Source organism: Papilio xuthus, unplaced genomic scaffold, assembly GCF_000836235.2.
Source record: "Papilio xuthus unplaced genomic scaffold, Pxut_1.1 DF825355.1, whole genome shotgun sequence".
In the NCBI taxonomy this organism is placed as follows: domain Eukaryota; kingdom Metazoa; phylum Arthropoda; class Insecta; order Lepidoptera; family Papilionidae; genus Papilio; species Papilio xuthus.
Window position 1 is genome coordinate 1,096,835 of NW_013533294.1, and position 23,503 is coordinate 1,120,337.

The window sequence follows — 23,503 nt, forward strand, 5'->3', positions numbered from 1 at the left end:
AATTAAAACATCTTTTTGCCACTCAACACTAGATGTCGTGACCATAACTTGATACATTGGACTGACAAAATGTTTGAATGTTTAGATTTTTAGATTATCTGATGAAAAAAATAAATAAATTTAAATCATATTCCTAAGGGATTAATACGTCAAATGACGCTATATCAATGTTCAATAAACTTTGTAACGGCGTGAAAAGTAATCCAAAATAGTCTTAAGCTGACTAAAATATAATTTATATTTTTTATAATACGCGAATTTCATATAATTACAAATATTAATATATAATTGTATCTTTCCCCCTTTATTTAACTTAAAAATAAACAATTTATAGTATAAAAAAGACAGCACACAAAAGAAACAGCACATATTATTTTTATAATTACGATAAAATCCAAAAAATAATAGTAAATAGTGTAATTTCATAACTTTTATATATAGGCAATATCTAAGCTATCTATCATCAATTAGTTTCCACGCCATCTATAGTTAACATTTAATTTAATTCAAGATTAGTTTGCACGCCATCTATCGGTCACCAGTCGAGTGGGTTCTGCATCGCCTGCTTGAGCGAGACGCTACTTTCACTGTAGAATTGCATGTACCAAGCGCGGAAAGCGCGGATTGTCTTGTCTGAACGCACGTACGCGGGCGAGCTCACGTAGCGTTTGCTGTTCCAGATTGCCACGTCTCGTTTGAACTATATATACAAGACATGGTATATAAATGGCTATCATTCGATAATTACTTTTCTGTTAACCACAATGTTACAAGACTTTTTATAGTAAAAGCTGGGAAACTTGGAAAAAGTGACTTGCACATAGACAAAGGAGGGGACATTGTTCCACTTTCGTTCCCACTTCGGCCAAATCCACTACCCCTTCTCATCATTTCCTTAAAGGGTGGGAAGGGAACTAAAATTAGGCTTCTGGAACACACTCATCAAACTGTAGAATGAGTTGTCACTCAAGGAGCGTCTTCTGTGTGGTCGCGGTATTGCATATGTATAAAGTTTGAATCACACAAAGGAACTGACTTCAGAGCTAAAAAGAGAGTGCCGTAAATATCTCGACCAGGGTGCTAGTAAACCTTCACGTTACTGTAAGAAAATCTTTAAACCTTCACAAAATACATTTTCCACTGACCTGAGAAGCCTCAGCTAGTACCATGAATGCTCCGAATATCGCGTTGTGTTTCGGAGTGAAGACGCGAGTCACAACGCGCTGCAGTAACGCGCTGAGAGGAGTTACCGACTGAGCCACGAGTAGAGAGCCAAAGGGACTTTCGAAGTGTAAACGCACGTGGCTCGGACCGATCTAATGAATATTAGATTTAAAAATGCACTCAGAGATGTTTAAGGGTAACACTTATGGTAGATTTATGATGAGTATCTATTCAAACGACTACTAATATGTTTGAATACGATAGTAAGCAGACAAATGAAGGAATAATTCAAAATAATAAACAGAAAAAAACTGAATGCTTGATCGGGATAATACTATTTAAAAAACCTAAACTTAATTTTAAAAACCAAAAAACTTTACTGACAAGTTCTAAAGAATTAAATAGCGCCATCTATTATCAGCATTTTAAAACAAAGATTTTTAAAATTTCAAATTTTAACTGTGACATGACTCAAAATATGTAAAAAAGAGATATGATGAGTAAAAACTCATTATGCTTATTTAGAATTTTATTTCTCACATTCACTGTACGTATTTTATTCCTATGTAATATACTTAATGACACTCTTTGTAAGAATACAAATAGAATGACACCTCACACGTCAAAATCTGTTCACTCCTTTACGATACAGGATGTTACAATTTAATTTACTAGTACTTGTTTCGTCTCTAGGCCTCAATGTACCTCGTACATCACCTCCTAAGTTAGAATTATTTATATTACCTGTGTCACAGAAACTTTCATTGGGAAGACATCGCATTTCATCACAATGTACTTCTGCTCAATCACCATGTGAGCCTCATGCGCCTTCTCACCGCGACACCACTCCGCTGCCCAGATGTGTTGACCTACGTTTTTTATATAAAAAGTCAAATGAAAATTGAAACGCCTTATATCAGTTCAAGTGTAGCATTTGTTGCGTTATATTTGGGTCGTTCACGTACATACACGTGCTACCGGTCCAAAGGTCCAACATCGACTGACGCCTCCTCTCTCAAAACATCAACCATCCATCATTCCATCAAAACATTCGCATTTATAATATTAGTAACATAGTAAGATGGGTACATTGTATCATCTCTTTAAACAAGGATTTCCCGTGTCTTTCCAGAACTTAATTTAAAATTAATACTTCGAATAAAATGGAACATTCGAGACAGCTTGGAACTTAAATTTACTTACCAATGATGTTATGTAAGATAGGAAATCGATTCCCAATTTCAGTAAGCAATGAAGTTGAATGGAGAGCATTTAGATGAGCCACATCAGCACCATTTTCTGGTATTTCCTGAAAAATGAAAAGCTAGATTAAATCTAGCAGATCATCCTTTAGAATTTCAGCTAAAATAATAGACCAAGATTTTGTCCAATAGCTCCATCATTCCAGCCATAAAGATGTTTTTCTTACCATGACTCCTCACTTACCTGAATATGAGCGTTGATCATAAACTCATTCCTTCCTCTAAATTTCATGTTCTTCATCTCCGGAGCTTCAGATACTATCCATAGTGGATCACGACCTTCAGCATCATGCCACACCCAAACTGCACCATCTATCTCCGTGGTATGGTACTTCTTGATACTGATGCCAGCTGGCACTGTGAAGAATACTCTATTGTGTGAAAGGGAGCTATAAATTCTGATATGAAGAGTTTGGAGTTAGTATATAATATGTAGTTGAGCGTACATGGCTCAGAGGAGAAGCGCTTGACTTGCTGCAAGTCCTGGGTTCTAATCCCACCATATACTAATGTGTTTTTCGATTTCTGATTTACATATGTATATTTATCCTACTTTCTTACGGTGAAGGAAAACATCGTGATGCTGCACATATCTGGGAAAGTCAAAGATATGTGTAAAGTCAACCCGTACTTGGCCAGCGTGGTTGACTATTGTCTAGTCTCCCCTTAATTTAGATAGGCTCCGAGCTCCTCAGTGGGGACGTATAGTGAGCTGATGATGAAAATAATACGTAGTAGGCTTCTTAAGGATAATGGGCACGGCTGATAGAGATGTACGGATGTACATACATAATGTGTCGACCTTCCGTAGGGATGAAGGCAGGTTGATATTCCTGAATCTAGTGTGCAAATGTTTTTCTTGTTGCCGTGAGACTTACCAGTTTCTACATCAGGTATTCCAACGCATTGACCCTCGGCGTTGAACCTCCACTGGTGGAATGGACATGTGATACAGCTGCCGTTGACCGTACCTCCTATACCCAGGTTAGCACCCAAATGGGGACAATATGCCTCCACACAGCGAGCCACACCGTCCTCACCACGGTAGACGCAGAGATTTAATCCTATCAGAAATAATTATACAAAATAACATTTGATAAAGGTTCGTATACACTTAAGAACCGTACGAACAACGCTCGGCTGTCGAATGTTGCTCGGAAGCGACAGCCGAGCCTTGTTCGTACGGTTCTAGTTTATGTCTAAACAAACCTTAATACTTTCCTAAGATAAAATATAGACATAAAGAGTAATTTTTTTAGGCAACGTTTACATGACAGAAATGTAAAATTCTTAATAATGAGTGTTGCCTACAGATACGGAACCTTCTTACACGTTTTTTAATCATAATTTTTATATTTGGAACTATATATTTTTTCATTCTTTTTCTTTGTATGACATAGCAGTTGTAAATATATCTTCTAACAGTGCGTGCTTATCTCTTCATGTTCATAATTCTATTTTATCCCACTTCTGACACCAAATAAAGACGAAGGAAAATATGAAGATGGAAAGAGCGGTTGAAAGAAGAATTTTGGAATTTATATAATAAAATTAAAAGACAAAATGAAAATATAAAATAGAATTATGAAAATGAAGAGATAAACACTGGAGTAGGAGATGCATTGGAAGGGACATCTTTCCGTACGTCCCTTTCTCCGTCGATTAAAGGTAGACAATGCATCTGGAATTGCCGATGTTTGTGGACGATTCAACGAATTCATGTGTACGTTCGTTTACACGTATACGTTATAATATAAAAAAATGCTTGGAGAAATATATTATACTAGCGGACCCGACAGACGTTGTCTGACAATTTGACACTGTGATGGTAGCGCCGTCTGTCGGATCCAATGTAAAACATTCCAAAATCAACAACTACTAATAAATTAAAAATTAATTAAAAAAAAAACATTGTCCAGCGGACAAAATTGTGAATCTAAGCCATTCCCAGATCCCCTTGAACACACACAAAAAATTTCATTAAAATCGGTCCAGTCGTTTGAGAGAAGTTCAGTGACACACACTCACAGAAGAATTATATATACAAAGATAGGCAACTTACCTAATGCATCTACGGAGATCACCTTGCCGACTTTAAGATCCCTACTTTCAGCGACAGCGAACCAGCCATTAGGGTAAGGAGGTGGGAGCTTATTTCCTAATTGCTTTGCACTCTGTACCCTGTTGATATTCATTGCCCTGTCTTTTTTGCCACTTATATGTTCATAACCAATGTCAGTCAATTCCTGAAATATTAATATATGTAAGATTTATGATATTAAAAACTTTATAATACGATAAGCATTTGAACTACAAATATAGAAGGGTAGAAAAAAATGTTTTAGACATTATTAGTTAAAATCCTTTGCCGCGAATGACGTGCTTTCGTTACAAAGTCAAGTGTCAGAATGAATAGTGAGGGGACATAAAAGTTGTCATGTTAGTAAGGCTAGTGTTGGGTCAATACACTGACACATTTTCGGATTTTCTTCCTAACACATATTAAAAGAATCTTCTTTGTAGTAGTAAAAAATAGACTAGGGTTTAAACACGATCAAAATATAGCAATAATTACAAGGACGTTGATGACAAGGAGGGTATAGCAAAATTTATTTTTAGGGTTCCGCACCTCGAAAGGAATAATACGGAACTCTTATAGGATCACTTTGCTGCCCGTACGTGTCTGTCAAGACATTTTAATTCTAAAAAAACTGAAGAAGTAGTTATGTTTATATATGTTTAAAAACTCCAGAGCTGGGTGGATGCCCCTGTTGTCGACAACCATAAAAATAAAGCTAACATGGTTTTAACCAAAAAAAAAATTGGAAGAAATATAACATTATAAATTGTTGAAACGTAAAAACATTGTGTCAATGATATACGGTAGTTGGATATTTTATTATATAAATAATATTACTAACCTTCACATAAATCGGTGGACTGAAATAACTCTTGTATAAAATATATAATAAAAATAATATTATTCCACAAAATATTAAATAACCAATGTTGTCAATAAACAAATTGATTCCTGAACGAACAGTAGCCATTGCCAAGTTCGTCGTGAATACGTTAACTTCCTGTTCCATATTCAAATAATGACATTGCGCGGGAATTGTTTTTCCATCCGCCATCTTGTCTTGATAAAATTCGCCCGCAGTATTATCTGCCGTATTTATCATAGAGATGTCTGCAAATAAAAAACTGTTTTATGCTTCAATTGAATAAAATGTATATTTTTGATTTGTTTTTAATCTTACTATAGTGTTTCTTTCTTTATATATATAAAAGGAAGTCGTGTTAGTTACACTATTTATAACTCAAGAACGGCTTTACCTATATGCCTGAAAATTGTTGAGGAGGTAGCTTACAGCCAGGAGACGGACATAGGATACTATTTATTCATTTTTTTTCGAATTTATGCCTTGAAGAGTTGCTTTTTATTTAACTTACTAATATTATAAATGCAAATGTTTAGATGGATGTGATGTGGATGTATGGATGGGTGTTTGAAGATATCTCTAGAACGGCTGAACGGATCTCGATTAAATTTGGCTTAGATGTAGAACATAGTCTGGAAGAACACATAGGGTAGTTATTTAGTTTTTATTTTTTCCACGCGGTCTGAGTAAAAGGCGACAGGTAGTATAAAGTTGAGTTGTCTGCTACTCGCTGTTAGATGTCGCTAAAATTAATTTATACAAAAACCCATACAATTTTATATTCTTAAAGAGCGTCGGTGGCTCAGTGGTCAAGCACTTGATTTGCAATCTGCAGGTCCTGGGTTCGAATCTCGCCATGTACCGATGTGTTTTTCGATTTCCGACTTACATATGTACATTTATCTGTCGTTCTTACGGTAAAGGAAAACATCGTGATGCTGCACATATCTAAGAAAGTCAAAGATATGTGTGAAGTCAACCTGCACTTGGTTAGCGTGGTTGACTATGACCTAATCACAGTTAACTTAGGGTAGGCTCCGAGCCCCTCAGTGGGGACGAATAGTGAGCTGATGATTCTTAAACTTAATTTACTTGTATAATACTTTTAAATGTGATAATAATTAATTTGTTTTATTTTTTATTTACTTTTTTTAATGTTACTTTTATATTAAAATGCATTTGAAAGATAACGAAGTTATCAATCCAACTATTTTATACAAGTACTTACGATGTGAAATTAATTAAAAAACGTAAAAAATCGTACTTTATTTGACATTTAATTAATGGTAGGTTTTTACAATGAATTTAAAATTGTTTCACATAATATTGTCCATTTTTATCAAAGAGTATCTTATATATAAAAGAAAGTGGTGTTAGTTACACTATTTATAATTCAAAAACGGCTTTACCGATATGCCTGAAAATTGGTGAGGAGGTAGCTTAGAGCCAGGAGACGGACATAGGATACTATTTATTCATTTTTTTATTCGAATTTATGCCTTGAAGAGCTGCTTTTTACTTAACTTATCTATATATTAAGTTTTTTATATGTCCACACGGACGGAGTCGCGGGCGACAGCGACTAAAGATAGAGTGGGGTAAACGAACCATTTTTTGGCCACCGGCAAAACTCGTATGAATAAATTATAGATTTAAAAATAAGGTTATCTTTTTTAAATTCAATGTAACAATTTCGCAACTCGTGTAATATTTTAATTGCTTCATAAATAAAATAAAAAATAATTAAAATTACTATATAGACCTAAATATTCGAATTAATTAATTGATAGGCGTTTCAATTTACATATGTAAATATTTAAACAATCCTCAATGTTAGTTCTCTTACTTGTCAGGCTAGCTTTCACCCGCGAATTCGTCATCGTAGAAAAAAAAGTTGTATATAACATGGCCACGTACATCAACTACCTTCAAGTCAAAGTCCCGTCAAAATCTGTCCACACGTTCCCGAGATTATACGGTACAAACGCGACCTTGTAGCCAGACTTTAGACTTTAACAGTGGTAGAGCCCGCTTTAACATCTTCGCACGAATCGGCCCGGCTCGCCCGGTGAAATACCACGACCATACAGAAGACACGCCTCAAGTAGAAGCAATTCCAACTACAGTCTGATGAGTGTGCGTCCCGGATGCCTAATTTAGTCCTCTTTCCCTTCCTACCCTTTTTCTTATAAGGAAATGATAGGAAGTGGAAGTGGACTTCCCGGATGAGATGCATGGGAAGGGAAAATATTTTCTTTCTGTGCATCCTCTCCTACGTCGATTTAAGGTAGGCAACGCATATGCAATTGCGTATGTCTATTGGCAACGGTCACTTCGCTATTTCAGCGATTTCAAATGACTCACCCGTTTGCCACCATATGATATAAAAAAATACCCAAAGACAGAATTTCACACGGACGAAGTCGCGGGCACAGCCAGTACATAAAGAAAGGGCAGTAAGGAGTGCCTTTGTTTTAGACAATATTATATAATGAACCAAAGTAATTTTTATTCGTTTAATTTACATCGTTTAATTTTTTGTTTGATTTTTCCTTGAATACGAGATTTAATAGGAAGTATTATTTTTAAATGTATTATATAAAACTCGAATATACAATGAGCCTATTTAATAAAAATTGAGCATTAAAAAATCTTATTAGATGCCCAACGAACCGTTACATTTGTGGTCTTAATTAAGGACATTGTGATAAGCATTTCTAAACAGTTTAGTATTTTGTTTATATCATTTTATTATAATAAATAATTTTACGTGTAACCATTTTTTTGTGGATGTTACCCGACTAATTTCTATGTGATTTACCCTAATATATTTTATGATATTATAAGATTGCAAACGAGCGAGCGGCCACCTGAAATCGCTGAATGACAAAGTGATCATTGCCCATAGACATACGCAATTGCATATGCGTTGCCTACATTTAATCGACGGATAGGATGCACCGAAATAAAATATATTCCCCTTTCTATGAATCTCATCCGGAAATTTCAGTTCCACTTTCCATCATTTCCTTATAAGAAAAAGGGTGGGAAGGGAAAGAGGACTAAATTAGGCCTCCGGGTCGCACACTCATCAGACTGTACGCAGAATTGTTTCCATTTTCCGCCTGTCTTCTGTGTGGTCGTAATACGATAATACTCAGTCGTCTACATTGAGTCGATAGAGTCTAGTCCCAATCTAGCACGAAATGCGACACGTGATATTACAAAATCTATCAAATATGTCGATATATTAAAAACTGGAAGATCACATAGGGCTAATTTTTTTTAATTCGCTCGGCTGGAGTTGCTGGAGTTTCCTTATAAGGAAAGGATGGGAAGGGTATGTAGATATGACAGAGGAGAGGAGGTATAGGTAAGGATATATCCCCTTTCTGTGTCTCCTCCGTCAATTAAAGGTAGGCAACGCATATGCAATTGCGTATGTCTATCGACAGCGGTCGCTTCGCTATTTTGATGAATTCAGGTGCACGCTTGCACGTTTCAATATTTCGTTTTTGCGTTAATGTCTACTAGCTGTCGCCGGCGACTCCGTCCGTGTAGAATTTTAAAGGAACATAATTAGTAGGCTATGTGTTCTTCCAGGCTATGTATGCCATATTTTATCGAGATCTATGCAGCCGTTCTGGAGTTACCTTTAAACATCCATCCAGACACGCATTTATATTATTAGTAAGTTTATATGTTTTTGCCGTGTTTCATTATTTAGGCATGCGTTAGTTATCAAATTACGAGTACTTATAATCAAAAAATTTCCTTATATTATATTTATTACATAAAACTAGCCTTGTTTACGTCGACAATTAAATATATTAGGTCAATATCATATTTTAAAAAACCTTACTAATATTATAAATGCGAATGTTTAGAGCGTCGGTGGCTCAATGGTCAAGTACTTGGCTTGCAAATTGCAGGTACTGGGTTCGAATCCCGCCATGTACCAATGTGTGTTTCGATTTCCGATTTACATATGTACATTTGAGGAATGAATGTACACATGAAGGAAAACATCGTGATGCAACCTGCACATACCTGAGAAGAAATTCAAAGATATGTGTGAAGTCAACCAACCCGCACCTGGCCAGCGTGGTTGACTATGGCCTAATCACCCTTAACTTAGGGTAGGCTTCGAGCCCCTCAGTGGGGACGTATAGTGAGCTGATGATGAATGTTTAGATGTTAACAGAACGGTTCTACGGATCTCGTTGATTTAATATAATAGAACAAAGCCTAGAAGATTATTAACACTATGCGTCCCCACTGGGTGTCTCTGTGTCTACCCTAGTTACACTATTTATAACTCAAGAACGGCTTTACCGATATGACTGAAAATTGTTGAGGAGGTAGCTTAGAGCCAGGAGACGGACATAGGATACTATTTATTCATTTATTTCGAATTTATGCCTTGAAGAGCTGCTTTTTATTTAACTTACTAATATAAATGCGAATATTTAGATGGATGTGATGTGGATGGATGGATCTCGATTAAATTTGACATACATATAGAACATAGTCTGGAAGAAGACATAGGCTACACTAATTAAGTTTTTTTATGTATCCACGCGGACGGAGTCGCGGTCGACAGCTAGTTTATAATATTTAAATCATCAGTCAGTAACTAAATATCTTATTTTAGCCCCCCATAGACACTCCTTCAGGCCTCACTTGATTAATGGACGAACCCAAAGGTATAGGCACTTCAGTAAGTGAAATGGGTATCGTCAAATTTATTCAACGGTACGATCGGTCTGGTTTGCAACTGTTTAATAATTTATATGATTTTAAAATAGGTTTTTTTTTTTTAACTTGAATCACGAATAAGAGGTTTTTTTTATTATACAGGGTGTCCGGGATTGACGTATACAGTGTACCACAGATTCCTTGTTCGAAAATATACAGATTTAATGTAGCTAAGGCGTAGTTTAGGCGCGACATTTATTCAAACACTAGCTGTCGCCCGCTACTCCGTCCGTGCCGAACTACAAAAGTAGTAACCTATGTGTTTTTCCAGACTATATTCTAGATCTATGCCAGATTTTAGCAAGATCTATACAGCCATTCTGTTGATACATTCAAACAAACATCCATCCATCCAGATAAGCGACATAAGCGCCAATAGCCTAATGATTAAGGTTACGGATTTACGATCATGTGGTCGAGAGTCGAATCCCGCCGTTCGACTATTGTCGTTAACCATATCCTAGCACAAGCGTAGAGCTTAGTTGGAATGGTAAAAGACATATTAGTAAATTTATGAAAAAATCAGCTAATATTTTAAATATATAAAAAAAAGATAACTTGAAAACTTCGATTATCTTTACATAAGTGAATTTGTAACGTAATTGTAAAGAAAACTTTTTACAAAAATATGATTAATTACGACATGAAATAAATATGAATATGAAAAATGAAAGCTCAATTTAGTTATTTTTAACATGTTTCTATAGATGTTTTTCAACAGTGAAAACAGTTAAAAAACAAAATCAATCTATCGTCTTAACTTCGTTTAATTGTCGAAACTTTTTAAATGTAATTTAAATATATATAAAAAAGTTAATTAGTGTAGCCTATGTCATCTTTCAGACTATGTTCTATATGTATGCGAAATTTAATCGAGATCCGTTCAGCCGTTCTAGAGATATCTTCAAACACCCATCCATCCACATCACATCCATCTAAACATTTGCATTTATAATATTAGTAAGTTAAATAAAAACCAACTCTTCAAGGAATATTAAAATAAAATGAATAAATAGTATCCCATGTCCGTCTCCTGGCTCTAAGCTACCTCCTCAACAATTTTCAGGCATATCAGTAAAGTCGTTCTTGAGTTATAAATAGTGTAACTAACACAACTTTCTTTTATATATATAGAAAGATAATTATTGTTAATAAATTTAATTTTTTTACTAAAAAAGAATCTTTTGGTTCAAGAAAAATAATCTTAAAAATCAACAAACAAACACAAAGTAAATAACTAGTATAAAAAAATAAACTTACCTATTTTATTACTAGTATTCAGTTACACTAATATTTTGATATTAAAATTTTTTTTTTCCTAATTTTCAAAACACGACCTGCTTCCCAGACCGCCTAAAAACAACTGAACTGAAACACGTGAGATGCCTTTTATGTATGTCTAGCACAAATGCGATCGAGTTTTTTTTATAAAAAGGTAAGGGAACGTACCCATACTACGTGACCTGTTTAGAGGGGGCGGGGGGAGTCTTTAAAATACTACGGTCAGTCACAGTCTATGTGTTCTTCCAGACTATGTTCACATCTATAAGAAAATTGAACAAGTACCTTCTTTCTGGAGATATCTTCTAACATACATCTAAACATTCGCATTTATAATATTCGTAAGAGTATTATTTATAAGGAGGCTAAGCGGGGAGTTCGGGATTCACTCGAGGAGCAAACATAAAGGAGGAATCTTTCACCCAATCATGTACTCAAATATATAAAACTCTTCATACAAGGACGCACGTTAAGACAGATAAGGATATAAAGTAAAAAAGTCTATTAAAAATGCTCTTGCAGATTGAGACAGAATAAGGTAATCTTATATATAAAATTATCGTATTACAATTTTCGTTCCCATACTCCTCTGAAACGGCTTGACCGATTCTCATAAAATTTTGGGAGCATATTGAGTAGGTCTGAGAATCGGACAACATCTATTTTTAATACTACAGACAGCTAGTTTTTGTATAAAATTGTAACATTTAATTACCTGACAATTTGCTTGTTACATCTTACTAATATTATAAATGCGAATGTTTAGATGTATGTTAGAAGATATCTCCAGAACAGCTGCATGGATCTTGATGAAATTTGGCATACATATAGAACATAGTCTGGAAGAATATGTTGTTTTTCACAAAGTTGCAAGAACAAATCGTTACTAGTAACATGTCGCTATAAAATCATAAAATTTAGATTGACCTACATATAATTAACTCATCCTGCATTAATCTGTCACGGTTTAGTACTTTTTTTTTATAACAGAAGGGGGTAAAGGGAACACCGAGGTGTTCAACGACCATGGACATCAGCAATACCAGAGGAACCGCAGATGCGTTGCCGGCCTTTGAGATAGTGATAAGCTCGCTTCTTGAAGGACCCTTTTTTTTCCAGAGAGGAATGCTTTATGCATACTCCGCGCATTGGGGGGATGCGGTAGTTATGTGGGATTCTCCTCCATAGCGGAGTCATACCCACTAAACCTCTCTGTTCCTACAACGCATCGGGACGGGACCACGGGCACGCTTTCGCTCTCGTCCGCGGCCACTTGAATGACTCTAAGTCGTAGCGGTTATCTTATAAAACAGAGATTTTTTTACTTAGTATTCTGACTATATAGGATATTGTATGTGTGATAGTTTGAGTGTATTGTTCCCTATATTTAACTATGCTCGTAAATCGCATAATCCCCGCTTTACCCCTTAAAAAGTTTAACGCAAATCATTGCGTTATGTTATGTATAAAATTGAGGTTAATGTATATGCTTAAAATCCTTTGCAAAACATAAGACCTTTTACATTTTCTTTGGATATAAGGTCAAGAAAGCTATATTTATTTAAATAACAAAAATCTTATATATAAAATTCTCGTGTCACAATTTTCGTTCGACCGATTCTCATGAAATTTTGTGAGCATATTGAGCAGGTCTGAGAATCGGCCAACATCTATTTTTAATCCCGCGCGAACGGAGTCGCGGACGACAACTAGTATTCACATTAATAAAGCTATCGCTCGCGACTCCGTTCGCACGGAATAAAAAAATAGTAGCTTAGGGAACATACCCATACTACGTGACCTAATTTTTTTAGTTTTGTTGACCCCTCCCTCCCCTCGGTGACTCGTAGTACATGCCAAGACACCCCCTTTAGTTTTTACGTAGTAATTCATAATTAAAAATTGAAAAAGAAATAATTTGGCTCATACTCTTCTTTATAGCATAAGACTGCATGCATACTTAAATTACTAGTGAATTATGTATTATGAAAAAAAAACAAGTAACGACTACGTGACTAAAATCTGAGACCCCCCCCGCTCCTATGACTGACCGTAGTATTTTAAGGACTCCCCCCTCCTAAACGGGTCACGTAGTATGGTTACCTTCCCATATGTGTTCTTCCAGACTACAGATCTATGCCAAATAACAAGATCTGTTAAGCTGTTCCGGCAACTTCTAACATACATCTTAACATTCGCATTTATAATATTAGTAAGATTATAAGATTTTGATTTGAACCTGACATTTATTCCATATGAACAAAACCTGTGTTCCATATTACTAGCGTTTTTATTCGCTTCTGTCCCGTTTTATTTTCTCTTCCCTGGTAGACCTAATTTGCTTCGATGCAACTTTGCAAAAAGGAAATAGAAACATCAAATTTCAAACATTACGGCCAATATTTACTTGGTTTTATCAGATTTTTTCATGAAAATTGTGACATAAAGTTTAGTTTTATTGTAAATTAAGTTTAAGTTATTATACTTAGTTATTTTACAATGTACGAGCTTAAGCAGTATTCGCAAAATAAGGCTTAAAATCTTGAAAGCGCTCTCTGTCGTCAAATTGAATAAACTTTATTTTCTAAAGACCACCACTAGATGGCAGTAGGCAACGGATTTGTTAAACAAGACAATTGAAGAACAAAATGCTATATTCATTTGCATTTAACAGTGGTAGAGCCCGCTTAAACATCTACGCACAAATTGTCCGTCTCGTCCGGTGAAATACTACGACCACACAGAAGACATGCGTCAAGTGCGCAGCTTTTCCAACTACAGTCTGATGAGTGTGCGTCCCAGAGGCCTAATTTAGTCCTCTTTCCCTTCCCATTCTTTATCTTATAAGTAAAGGATGGGAATTTGACGTGGATTTTCCGGATGAGATGCATGGGAAGGGATTTTTCCTTCCCATGCATTCACTTTCTGAGCATTACCACCGTCGATTAAAGGTAGGCAAGGCATTTGCAATTGCGTATGTATATGGGTCACTGTTTGCCACCTTATGATTTAAAAATGCAAAGAAATTACCTTTAAATCTATGATATTAAATAAAATATTAAAAACGAATAATTAACTAAAATATATTATTAAAAGGAGTCCCTTTAGTTAAGGTTCCGAAGATACTGGCAGCGTTCTCCTTTTGAATAACTAAATTAAATCTTTGTACCAGGATTCCAGAATTAAAGAAACTTAATTTGTAGTCTATGTGTTCTTCCAGACTATGTTCTACATCCATCCAGCCATTCTGGAGATACCTTCAAACATCCATCCATCCATAAGTAAGATATAGTTCGATTTTATGCATGACGACTAAACATCAATGTTGTTTTAAATTATTCAAATATGTAAGATGTTCAAATTATTCATAGCTAACTGTAGAATGAACGTCACGTCTAAACGGAATAAATGCATTAGATATAGTACGACAAACTTTACTGGCCCGGTGGACATAAATGAAACTAGCTCACTAGCGCCTCTCATAATGTAACCAGATCATTCCCAGACTAGTCTTTGTAGTAATTTTTTATATCTTAAATGTTTTTATATATTTTCCTACAGAATTAAAAGACGTAAAATAAAACTGACTGAAAATCTGCTTAATATATTATTCTATCTATTGGCAGCAGCAGCAAGGGCGCATCCAGCTTTGGTACCAGGAGGGGGTCACATAGTTGTGGTCAAGTCAAGAACTAATAATTTAATATTGTTAACAATGTCCAGCTAAGTCCTTGAACCAGCTCAGAGGTCATGAACCCCCCCTCTCCCCTCTGGATCCTCCGTTGAACAGCAGCTTGAATGTCCAGTTCGCGTTGTGTTTCACGAAAGAATGTTATCACGAATGTGGAGGGCATGACATGTCCCTAATTTACACCAATAGCTTAGAGCTATAACTTATCAGCGAGGCTAGATAAAGTGCATTCGTTTTGAAGCGATTCCGTAACAAACTTCACAAATGGCACTGAAAGTAAGTAGTTTCGCTAAGTAGCGAATGCACTTTGTCTAGCCCCGCTGGACCGCTAAGAGGCGCTGCTATCGCGTTTAGTGGCACAGAATATAAAAATGTACGCTTTGAAAATGCTTAAAAGAAAGTAGAAACAGCGTCAGTACATCTTGTGGCAATTTTGACATTGAGAGAGTAACGCTAGTGAGTTCTCATGTTTTAATTCCACCGGGTCAGATTACTTTGTACGTCTATACGTCATTGTAAATGCTATTTTTGACACTGTTTCGTTCCGTTGGTGTCGGGGTGGCGCCATTTCGGTGCGTTCGGATATTCTGAAATGATGTTGTTTTTTAAAACGACTTAAAACTGTTCCCTACGACTACGCTTGCGTGGAATTAAAAAACAAAAGACTTCGTTGCTTTGAAATATAAACAAATCTATTCTATTGGAACTGTTTTTTTCGGGATATTTAGCCTATGTATGACTAAACGGATTTCGATAAGATGATTGTCGACTCGTAATATCCCCAACAATTAACCATTTTTTAAATTGAATAATTTTTTTTTAAAACAATGGACTTAAGATCGAAAAAAAATATTGCACATTTATAAATGCTTATGGTTTTCTGATAATATATATCATCATCAGCTCACTATACGTTCCTACCGAGGGGCTCGGAGCCTATACCCTAAGTTAACTGTGATTAGGCCATAGTCAACCACGCTGACCAAGTGCGGGTTGGTTGACTTCACACATATCTTTGAATTTCTTCTCAGATATGTGCAGGTTGCATCACGATGTTTTCCTTCACCGTAAGAACGTCGGATTCTGACAATAATAGAAATATAAATATTTATCTTTACTAAAAAAAACAAAATGCTGCCGTCAATGGCTTTGTACGCGGTAAGGAGTTAATTTCTTTTTTTATATTATAAGGTGGCAAACGAATGAGCAGCCACCTGAATTCGCCGAAGTTTATTTCCTTACCTTGCCAACTTTTAATCAAGTAAGATGAGGGGCACAGAACGAGAATATTTCCCCTACCCACGCGTTCTGATCTTAAATCCAAATCCACTTCCCCTTCCCATCCTTTCTGTTTGCAAGTCTGCGTTTGTTCCGGAAAATCCCCGGAACGACTGGACCTATTTTGTCAGGACTTGGTCCGGAAGGTAGATGATGTACGTTGGCATATTATAGGTTTGTTATCTGCGCTAAAGAAGTAGCGGACGACCGGTGATTGACTTATAAAGGATCAAGGAAAAACTCATAGCAAAATTTATAATTTAATTAACCTACTACGTAGATCTTTTCGGCAACACAATTTAACATCAAGGTTGTAGTTCAAGAGACATTATTTATTTTTTAAAGGAGTCAATGTCATGAGGACGTACTCGAAGCTTATAAGTGAGACTATGTGATAGTGAATACTGGTCCAGTGCAAGACTTCACACATTTTGACTTTAGATGATGTGCAGCATCACGTTTTCTTTCAACGTAATTGTTATTTCTTTTTTTCAGAGTTCCTCTGTTCAATTGCCTTTTGCCTTCTGTTCATAAAAAAAAAGTTAAAAAAAAAGTTATTTTCCAATACGTGCGTCGTATCCGAACGGGACCGTCAATATTAATTCGAACTGGATACAATATTTATGGTGTATTTACGTCAGGCGATGTTCTCTGTGGTGCATTTGAATAATGTTTGTATCCGATTTGAATTTCGAATCGGGACTCGATACGAACGCGGGTGCTCGTTGCAAAACCGGTGACCGTGAATTGTGTTTTTTTTATTGGATTTTTATACTGCCAGTATTGTTACTTTTACAAGTTTTTTAATCTGTTCCCTATTTAATTGTAGTACGTCAAATTTGTCACAGTAAGGGTGGCGTTCGTATCGCCGTTAGCTGTCAGGAAATATGTTAAATCAATGGAAAAAGGAGGAAGGCAGGAGGGCGCTAATGTCGCTATATTACCCGACAGACAGAAAAGGTATTTTTTTGTACGTATATAAGTTTTTTTTTTAATTTTTTATCAGTGATAGACGCCAACGTCTGTTGTACAAAATGGATGCCTGTTAAAATTATTTCCTTCGCACGCTTTTTTATAAGAAAAGGAGGAAGGAATACATAGGAAGGGGAAACATTCTCTTTCTGTGCGTCCCCTACTCCGTCGAATGTACGAGTTCGAATCTCATTCCCATTCTTTTGTTGTATGTATTTGTGTTACTTTTTCGATTTTTTTCATAAATATTCTCAAATAAAAAAGTGTTTTTTTGTACAAGATTTGAATTTGTTAAATTTTAATTAAAAAAAATTTAAAATTCTTTGTTTTAAAAAGCAAAAAATAGATGGCGCTATATTTTATCCACAATCTCAGTCAGTTGTTTTTTAATTTAGGTAACCTAACCTTAAATTAACATTCATTTGATATGTTTGTTGTTCTGTATGTCTATTAAAATTAAAACGAGCGTCGGTGGATCAGTGGTCAAGCACTTGACTTGTAATCTGCAGGTCCTAGGTTCGAATCCCGCCATGTACCAATGTGTTTTTCGATTTCCGATTTACATATGTACATTTATCCGACGTTCATACGGTGAAGGAAAACATCGTGATGCAACCTGCACATATCTAAGAAGTTCAAAGATATGTGTGAAGTCAACCAACCCGCACCATTAACTTAGGGTAGGCTCCGAGCCCCTCGGTGGGGACGTATAGTGAGCTGATGATGTCTAGTGAAATTTCCTGTAGCTTAAATGAATCAATATTGAAGTGTGATTTTTCCGTTCTGGATAGCTTTTTAAACTCTCTAATTATCTTATCGCAAAATATTCGTTTAATATAACTTATTAATATTTTTTTCATAAATTATCGATAATGCACCAACGTAAATCATGCTAAAAAAACATGTAAAAAAAATGAATTCACTTACTAACCTATAAATAATGACAGTTGTTTTTTTTTTCAAACAAGGCAAAGGTATTTGGTGCGTGCAGCCACAACAAACATTACGTATCACTTTCTCCATTACTCTGGTAAATCAAACAATTATGTAAATGTTGTTTACGAGCTAATGTTTCGAGTTTAGTGTTGCATTAAGAAAATTTATGTGACGCGTTAGGGTTGCCACACCATTATAATAATTTTACTAATATTATAAAATTTCTGGATATACTGAAGATTAATTATACCAATTACTTATATCCAAAATATTAATATTTACGTAAATCATCGTTCTTTATGTGACCTCTTTGGTGCGAAATAAAAAAAAATCTTCCAGACTATGTTTTGCATCTATGCCAAATTTCATCGAGGATTTTGGAGATACCTTCAAACATCCATCTAAACATTTACATTTATAATATTAGTAACATCTTATTCGTATTAAATCTTAAATATATAAAAGAAAATGGTGTTAGTTACACTATTTATAACTCAAGAACGGCTTTACCGATATGACTGAAAATTGTTGAGGAGGTAGCTTAGAGCCAGGAGACGGACATAGGATACTATTTATTCATTTTTTTGGAATTGATGCCTTGAAGAGCTGCTTTTTATTTAACTTACTAATATTATAAATGCGAACGTTTAGATGGATGTGATGTTTTATATATATCTACGCGGACGGAGCGTCGGGCGACAGCTAGTTTTTATTAAAATTTGAACTAATACGAACAATATTAACATCGTTCTTTATGTTAGAAGGCTGTTGCCAGCGACATCTTTGGTGCGAAATAAAAAAAAATCTTCCAGACTATGTATGCTACACTAATTAAGTTTTTTATATATATCCACGCGGACGGAGTCGCGGGCTACAGCTAGTTAATTATATTTGTTACAACCCTGAACTTCGCAATGAAATATAATATAATAAGTAATAAGTGATTTAAATTTAAATTCGCGATCGCTTTTTGATTTACCTCGCGCCATGATCGCGTGTTCGGTATTTGAAGAGCTATTAATGTTATAGAGCCGGTTATAATTAATTATGTAATATTATATTTTGACGGCATAGCGTAAATAGAATTATGTAGTCTTTAAGCATAAATAGACGTGACTCGGTTAGGATAAGAGATAAAAAAAATATGGAAAATAGCAACAAGAAATTGCGTATTTGTTTACGCGTAAAATTTCTAAGGATAATAAATTAAAAAAAAATGTATGCGAATGTTTAGATGGATGTTAGTTTCTCCAGAATGGCTCAACAGATATCGATGAAATTAAGCATAAATATAGAACATAGTCCGGAAGAAAACATAGGCTACTAATTAAGTTTCTTTTCGGCGGGCGACAGCTCATTGCTCATGACAATTTTAATTAGTGTTACAATAAATTATTTTTTTTTATTTGTAACCATCTTTGTATTATGGTTTACAATAGATCGAATGGAATCCGTCGGTGGCTCAGTGGTCAAGCACTTGACTTGCAATCTGCAGGTCCTGGGTTCGAATCCCGCCATGTACCAACGTGTTTTTCGATTTTCGATTTACATATGTACATTTATCCGACGTTCTTACGGTGAAGGAAAACATCGTGATGCAACCTGCACATATCTGAGAAGAAATTCAAAGATACGTGTGAAGTCAACCAACCCGCACTTGGCCAGCGTGGTTGACTATGGCCTAATCACCCTTAACTTAGGGTAGGCTCCGAGCCCCTCGGTGGGGACGTATAGTAAGCTGATGATGTCATGAATGGAATCCATGTTTTTATCATGTTTTACTTATCAATTAGGGTTTTTTTTTTAATTAAACCAACATCCTTTAACCTCTTGTGTGTGAAGCGTCCAAATTTGAGACGCTCGAATTTTTTTCTTGTCCGCGGGGCGTCTTGTTTCGGGACGATGACACACTGCGTTGACAGTGTTTAGTTTTGCGCGTTTTGAGGTGCATATAGTGTTTACTGTTTTGCACTTAGGAAAATCGGAATCGTAAGTAATATTTAATCGTCCTATTCTAGGACTCTCCACAGACAGACTCCTGTCTGTGAGAGCGTTCTGTATTGGGACTCACAGATGGGCTGATTTTGACATTTTGACAGTTAACATACGAGAGGTTAAATTAACTTTCATTTCTGTGAATACCTTTTACTAAGCTTACGATCCCGCTTGTTTTTCTCACACCCCAAAATTAATTAGGTTATTAGCGCATTAAAAATGTCCTGTCTAACATATTATATTGTCTACAGTACCGGTGACATAATTCAAGTGTAGTAGGAACAAAATTGAAAACGAACCAAAAACGAAATCGAAATTCGTGGAAGTAGTTTTTTTTTAAAGAATTTATTAATTGAATAAATTCAATTGCGATTAATAAGATTATGGAATGATAATAAAAACAAATATTGTACCAAAACGTCGATGGCTCAGTGGTTAAGCAGTTGGCTTGTAATCAGATCCTATGTTCGAATCCCGTCATGTAGCAATGTGTTTTTACATATATACATTTATCCTATGTTGTTACGGTGAAGGAAAACATCGTGATGCTGCACATATCTGACAAAGTCAAAATGTGTAAAGTCTTCCACTGGGTCAGCATTCACTATCACATAGTCTCACTTATAGGGTCCGAGACCATTAGTGGAGTATAGTGAGCTGATGACTGTAGTCCGCGAGTTTGTCTGCAAGGAATTAAACTTAGCCAAATACCTAGCTTCGTAAGTAATGTGTGAAGTCAACCCGCGCTGTGCCAGCGTGGTTGACTATGGCCTAGTCACCCCTAACTTAGGGTAGGTTCCGAGCCCCTCAGTGGGGACATATACTGAGCTGATGATGGTGAAATACATAGATTATGTGTTTTTATAAGTTAAATAAATGAATTAGTTATAAATAAAAAAAGAAACAATCCCAAATATTTTAACATATATAAAAATCACACCTGAAAAGTCTTATTAACATATTAGCCGATGTTTTTTGACGTCTACTCGACGAAGGTCGGAGCTTTGGATGATTTTTATTCGCGATACGTTTCCGTAGTAACGAGGGCTGTCAAATTTAAGTCGGCAAACGGTTTGCAATCAAGGTTCGTCATCAGCTCACTATACGTCCCCACCGAGGGGCTCGGAGCCTACCCTAAGTTAAGGGTGATTAACCACGCTGGCCAAGTGCGGGTTGACTTCACACATATCTTTGACTTTCTCTGATATGTGCACCATCACGATGTTTTCATTCACCGTTAGAACATCGGATAAATGTACATATGTAAATCGGAAATCGACAAACACATTGGTACATGATGGGATTCGAACCCAGGACCTGCAGATTGCAAGTCAAGTGCTTGACCACTGAGCCACCGACGCTCTCAATCAAGATCAAGATTAGATCAATGTATTCGCTACGATTCGATTCCATAGCGAACTTTGGATAAGTCACGTGATTGTCGCGCCTCAGTTCTGTACATTTATGGAGTTCGTTATGGCATCGCTACGTAGCCAATATACTTTGTCTAACCCTCAAGATCTGTATGAATAGGCGATTGCTTGGAAATTAAAGCTTTTCATTCAATTAATTATATTTAATAAGTATCATAATATCTTACTAATATATTACAAATGCGAATGTTTAGATGGATGTGATGTGGACGGATGGATGGGGGTTTGAAGTGTCACCCACGACTCCGTCCGCGTGGATATATAAAAAAACTTAATTAGTGTAGCCTACGTGTTCTTTCAGACTATGTTCTATACGTATGTCAAATTTAATCGAGATCCGTTCAGCCGTTCTATAGATAATATAATATTAATAAAGTAATATAATCCTGGTGACAACCCTAACGGGACGATGTTTTTTCTATCGCCATCTCAAAATTTGACAACATCTCGAATAAATTGGGTCAAATCGGGTCACATTGGTTGAAAAAAACAAAATGTATACGCATCAAGTCTTCCGGTATTGCTATATAACGACGTATTGTTTAGTCTGTTGTGAAAAAAACGAGGAATTTTAAATTGACGGAAGGTTTACGCGCCAAAATAAAATTGTTATTTGATTTTCTTCTTACAGTCTTGAAGGTTGGCTAACTTTTATATAACATAAGATGGAAAACGAGCGAGCGGTCAAGTGAAAGCGCTGAAATGAAGTGACCATTGCCCATAGAGATACGCAATTGCATATGCGTTGCCTACTTTTAACCGACGGAGGAGAGGATGCACTCATCCGGAAAGTCCACTTCCACTTCCCATCCTTTCCTTATATGAAAAAAGGTGGGAAGGGAAAGAGGACTAAATTAGGTCCCTGGGACGCACACTCATCAGACTGTGGTTGGAATAGCTTCGCACTTGAGGCGTGTCTTCTGTGTGGTCGTGGTATTGCACCGGGAGAGCTGATACCGAGTCGCAGGACATCTAGTATTTAAATACTGTTCTGTTCAACTGTTCATTTTAATTCCCAGACAATAGATGGCTCTACTTCATCTATTATAGCTTCGTCAATCGGATGTATTGCCTTCTTTCACTGTCGTCCTCAACTCCGTCTGGGCGGAGTTAAAAAAAAACTTGATTAGTAGCTTATGTGTTCTTCCAGACTATGTTCTATACAGGGTGTCCCAAAAGCAACGTACATAGGAAGGGGGATGATAGGGGTGGTCACAAGGGTCACCAGAAAAATTAAATAAAATTTCCCCTCTGGGTATTAAAAAAAGTAAATGGCATTTTTTAAAAACTTAAAAATTTTACACCTTCTGGGGCAATTTTGTAACCGATGACCTACAAATATTGCTATATTTAAAAAAAACCTATTATGTCATCGTCAATAACCCTTTATCAATATGAAATAAAAAAAAAAACAATACAACTAACAAAGATTTTAAAGAAAATTAAAATTGCCCCAGAAGGTGTAAAATTTTTAAGTTTTTAAAAAATGCCATTTATTTTTTTTAATACCCAAAAGGGAATTTTTATTTAATTTTTCTAGTGACCCGTGTGACCACCCCTATCATCCCCCTTCCTATGTACGTAACCTTTTGGGACACCCTATATGTATGACAAAGTACATCGAGATCTATACAGATGTTCTACAGATACCTTCAAACAAAGATCTAGACATTCGCATTTATAATATTAGTAAGATTATACACCAAACAGTTAGTCCAGGAAGTCTCCCGAATACATCGCAATGGAATAACGTAGACAATTCCTGAAAAAATGTTTCCGTAACGAAAACTT

The 23,503-nt window shown here is 35.8% G+C and overlaps 1 protein-coding gene across 1 annotated transcript; it reads right to left on the reverse strand.

Annotated features, from left to right (window-relative positions):
• Positions 1-423: 423 nt before the first annotated feature.
• nvd (cholesterol 7-desaturase nvd) lies at positions 424-11,474 on the reverse strand. The gene is made up of 9 exons (XM_013323528.1): positions 11,387-11,474; positions 5,348-5,616; positions 4,489-4,672; positions 3,305-3,490; positions 2,611-2,783; positions 2,368-2,473; positions 1,909-2,033; positions 1,146-1,316; positions 424-700 (listed from the first exon to the last, which is right to left on the reverse strand). The coding sequence occupies exons 2-9, from the start codon at positions 5,606-5,608 to the stop codon at positions 536-538; spliced, it is 1,371 nt and encodes a 456-aa protein (XP_013178982.1). The 5' UTR covers positions 5,609-5,616; positions 11,387-11,474; the 3' UTR covers positions 424-535.
• Positions 11,475-23,503: the final 12,029 nt, after the last annotated feature.

Coding starts and splice junctions, on each gene's coding strand:
- nvd (XM_013323528.1), bottom strand. CDS start 5,608: ATGATAAATACGGCAGATAATACTGCGGGCGAATTTTATCAAGACAAG. Junction 4,673..5,347: donor GTCCACCGATTTATGTGAAG/GTTAGTAATATT, acceptor TTAATATTTCAG/GAATTGACTGACATTGGTTA. Junction 2,784..3,304: donor AATACCTGATGTAGAAACTG/GTAAGTCTCACG, acceptor TATTCTTCACAG/TGCCAGCTGGCATCAGTATC.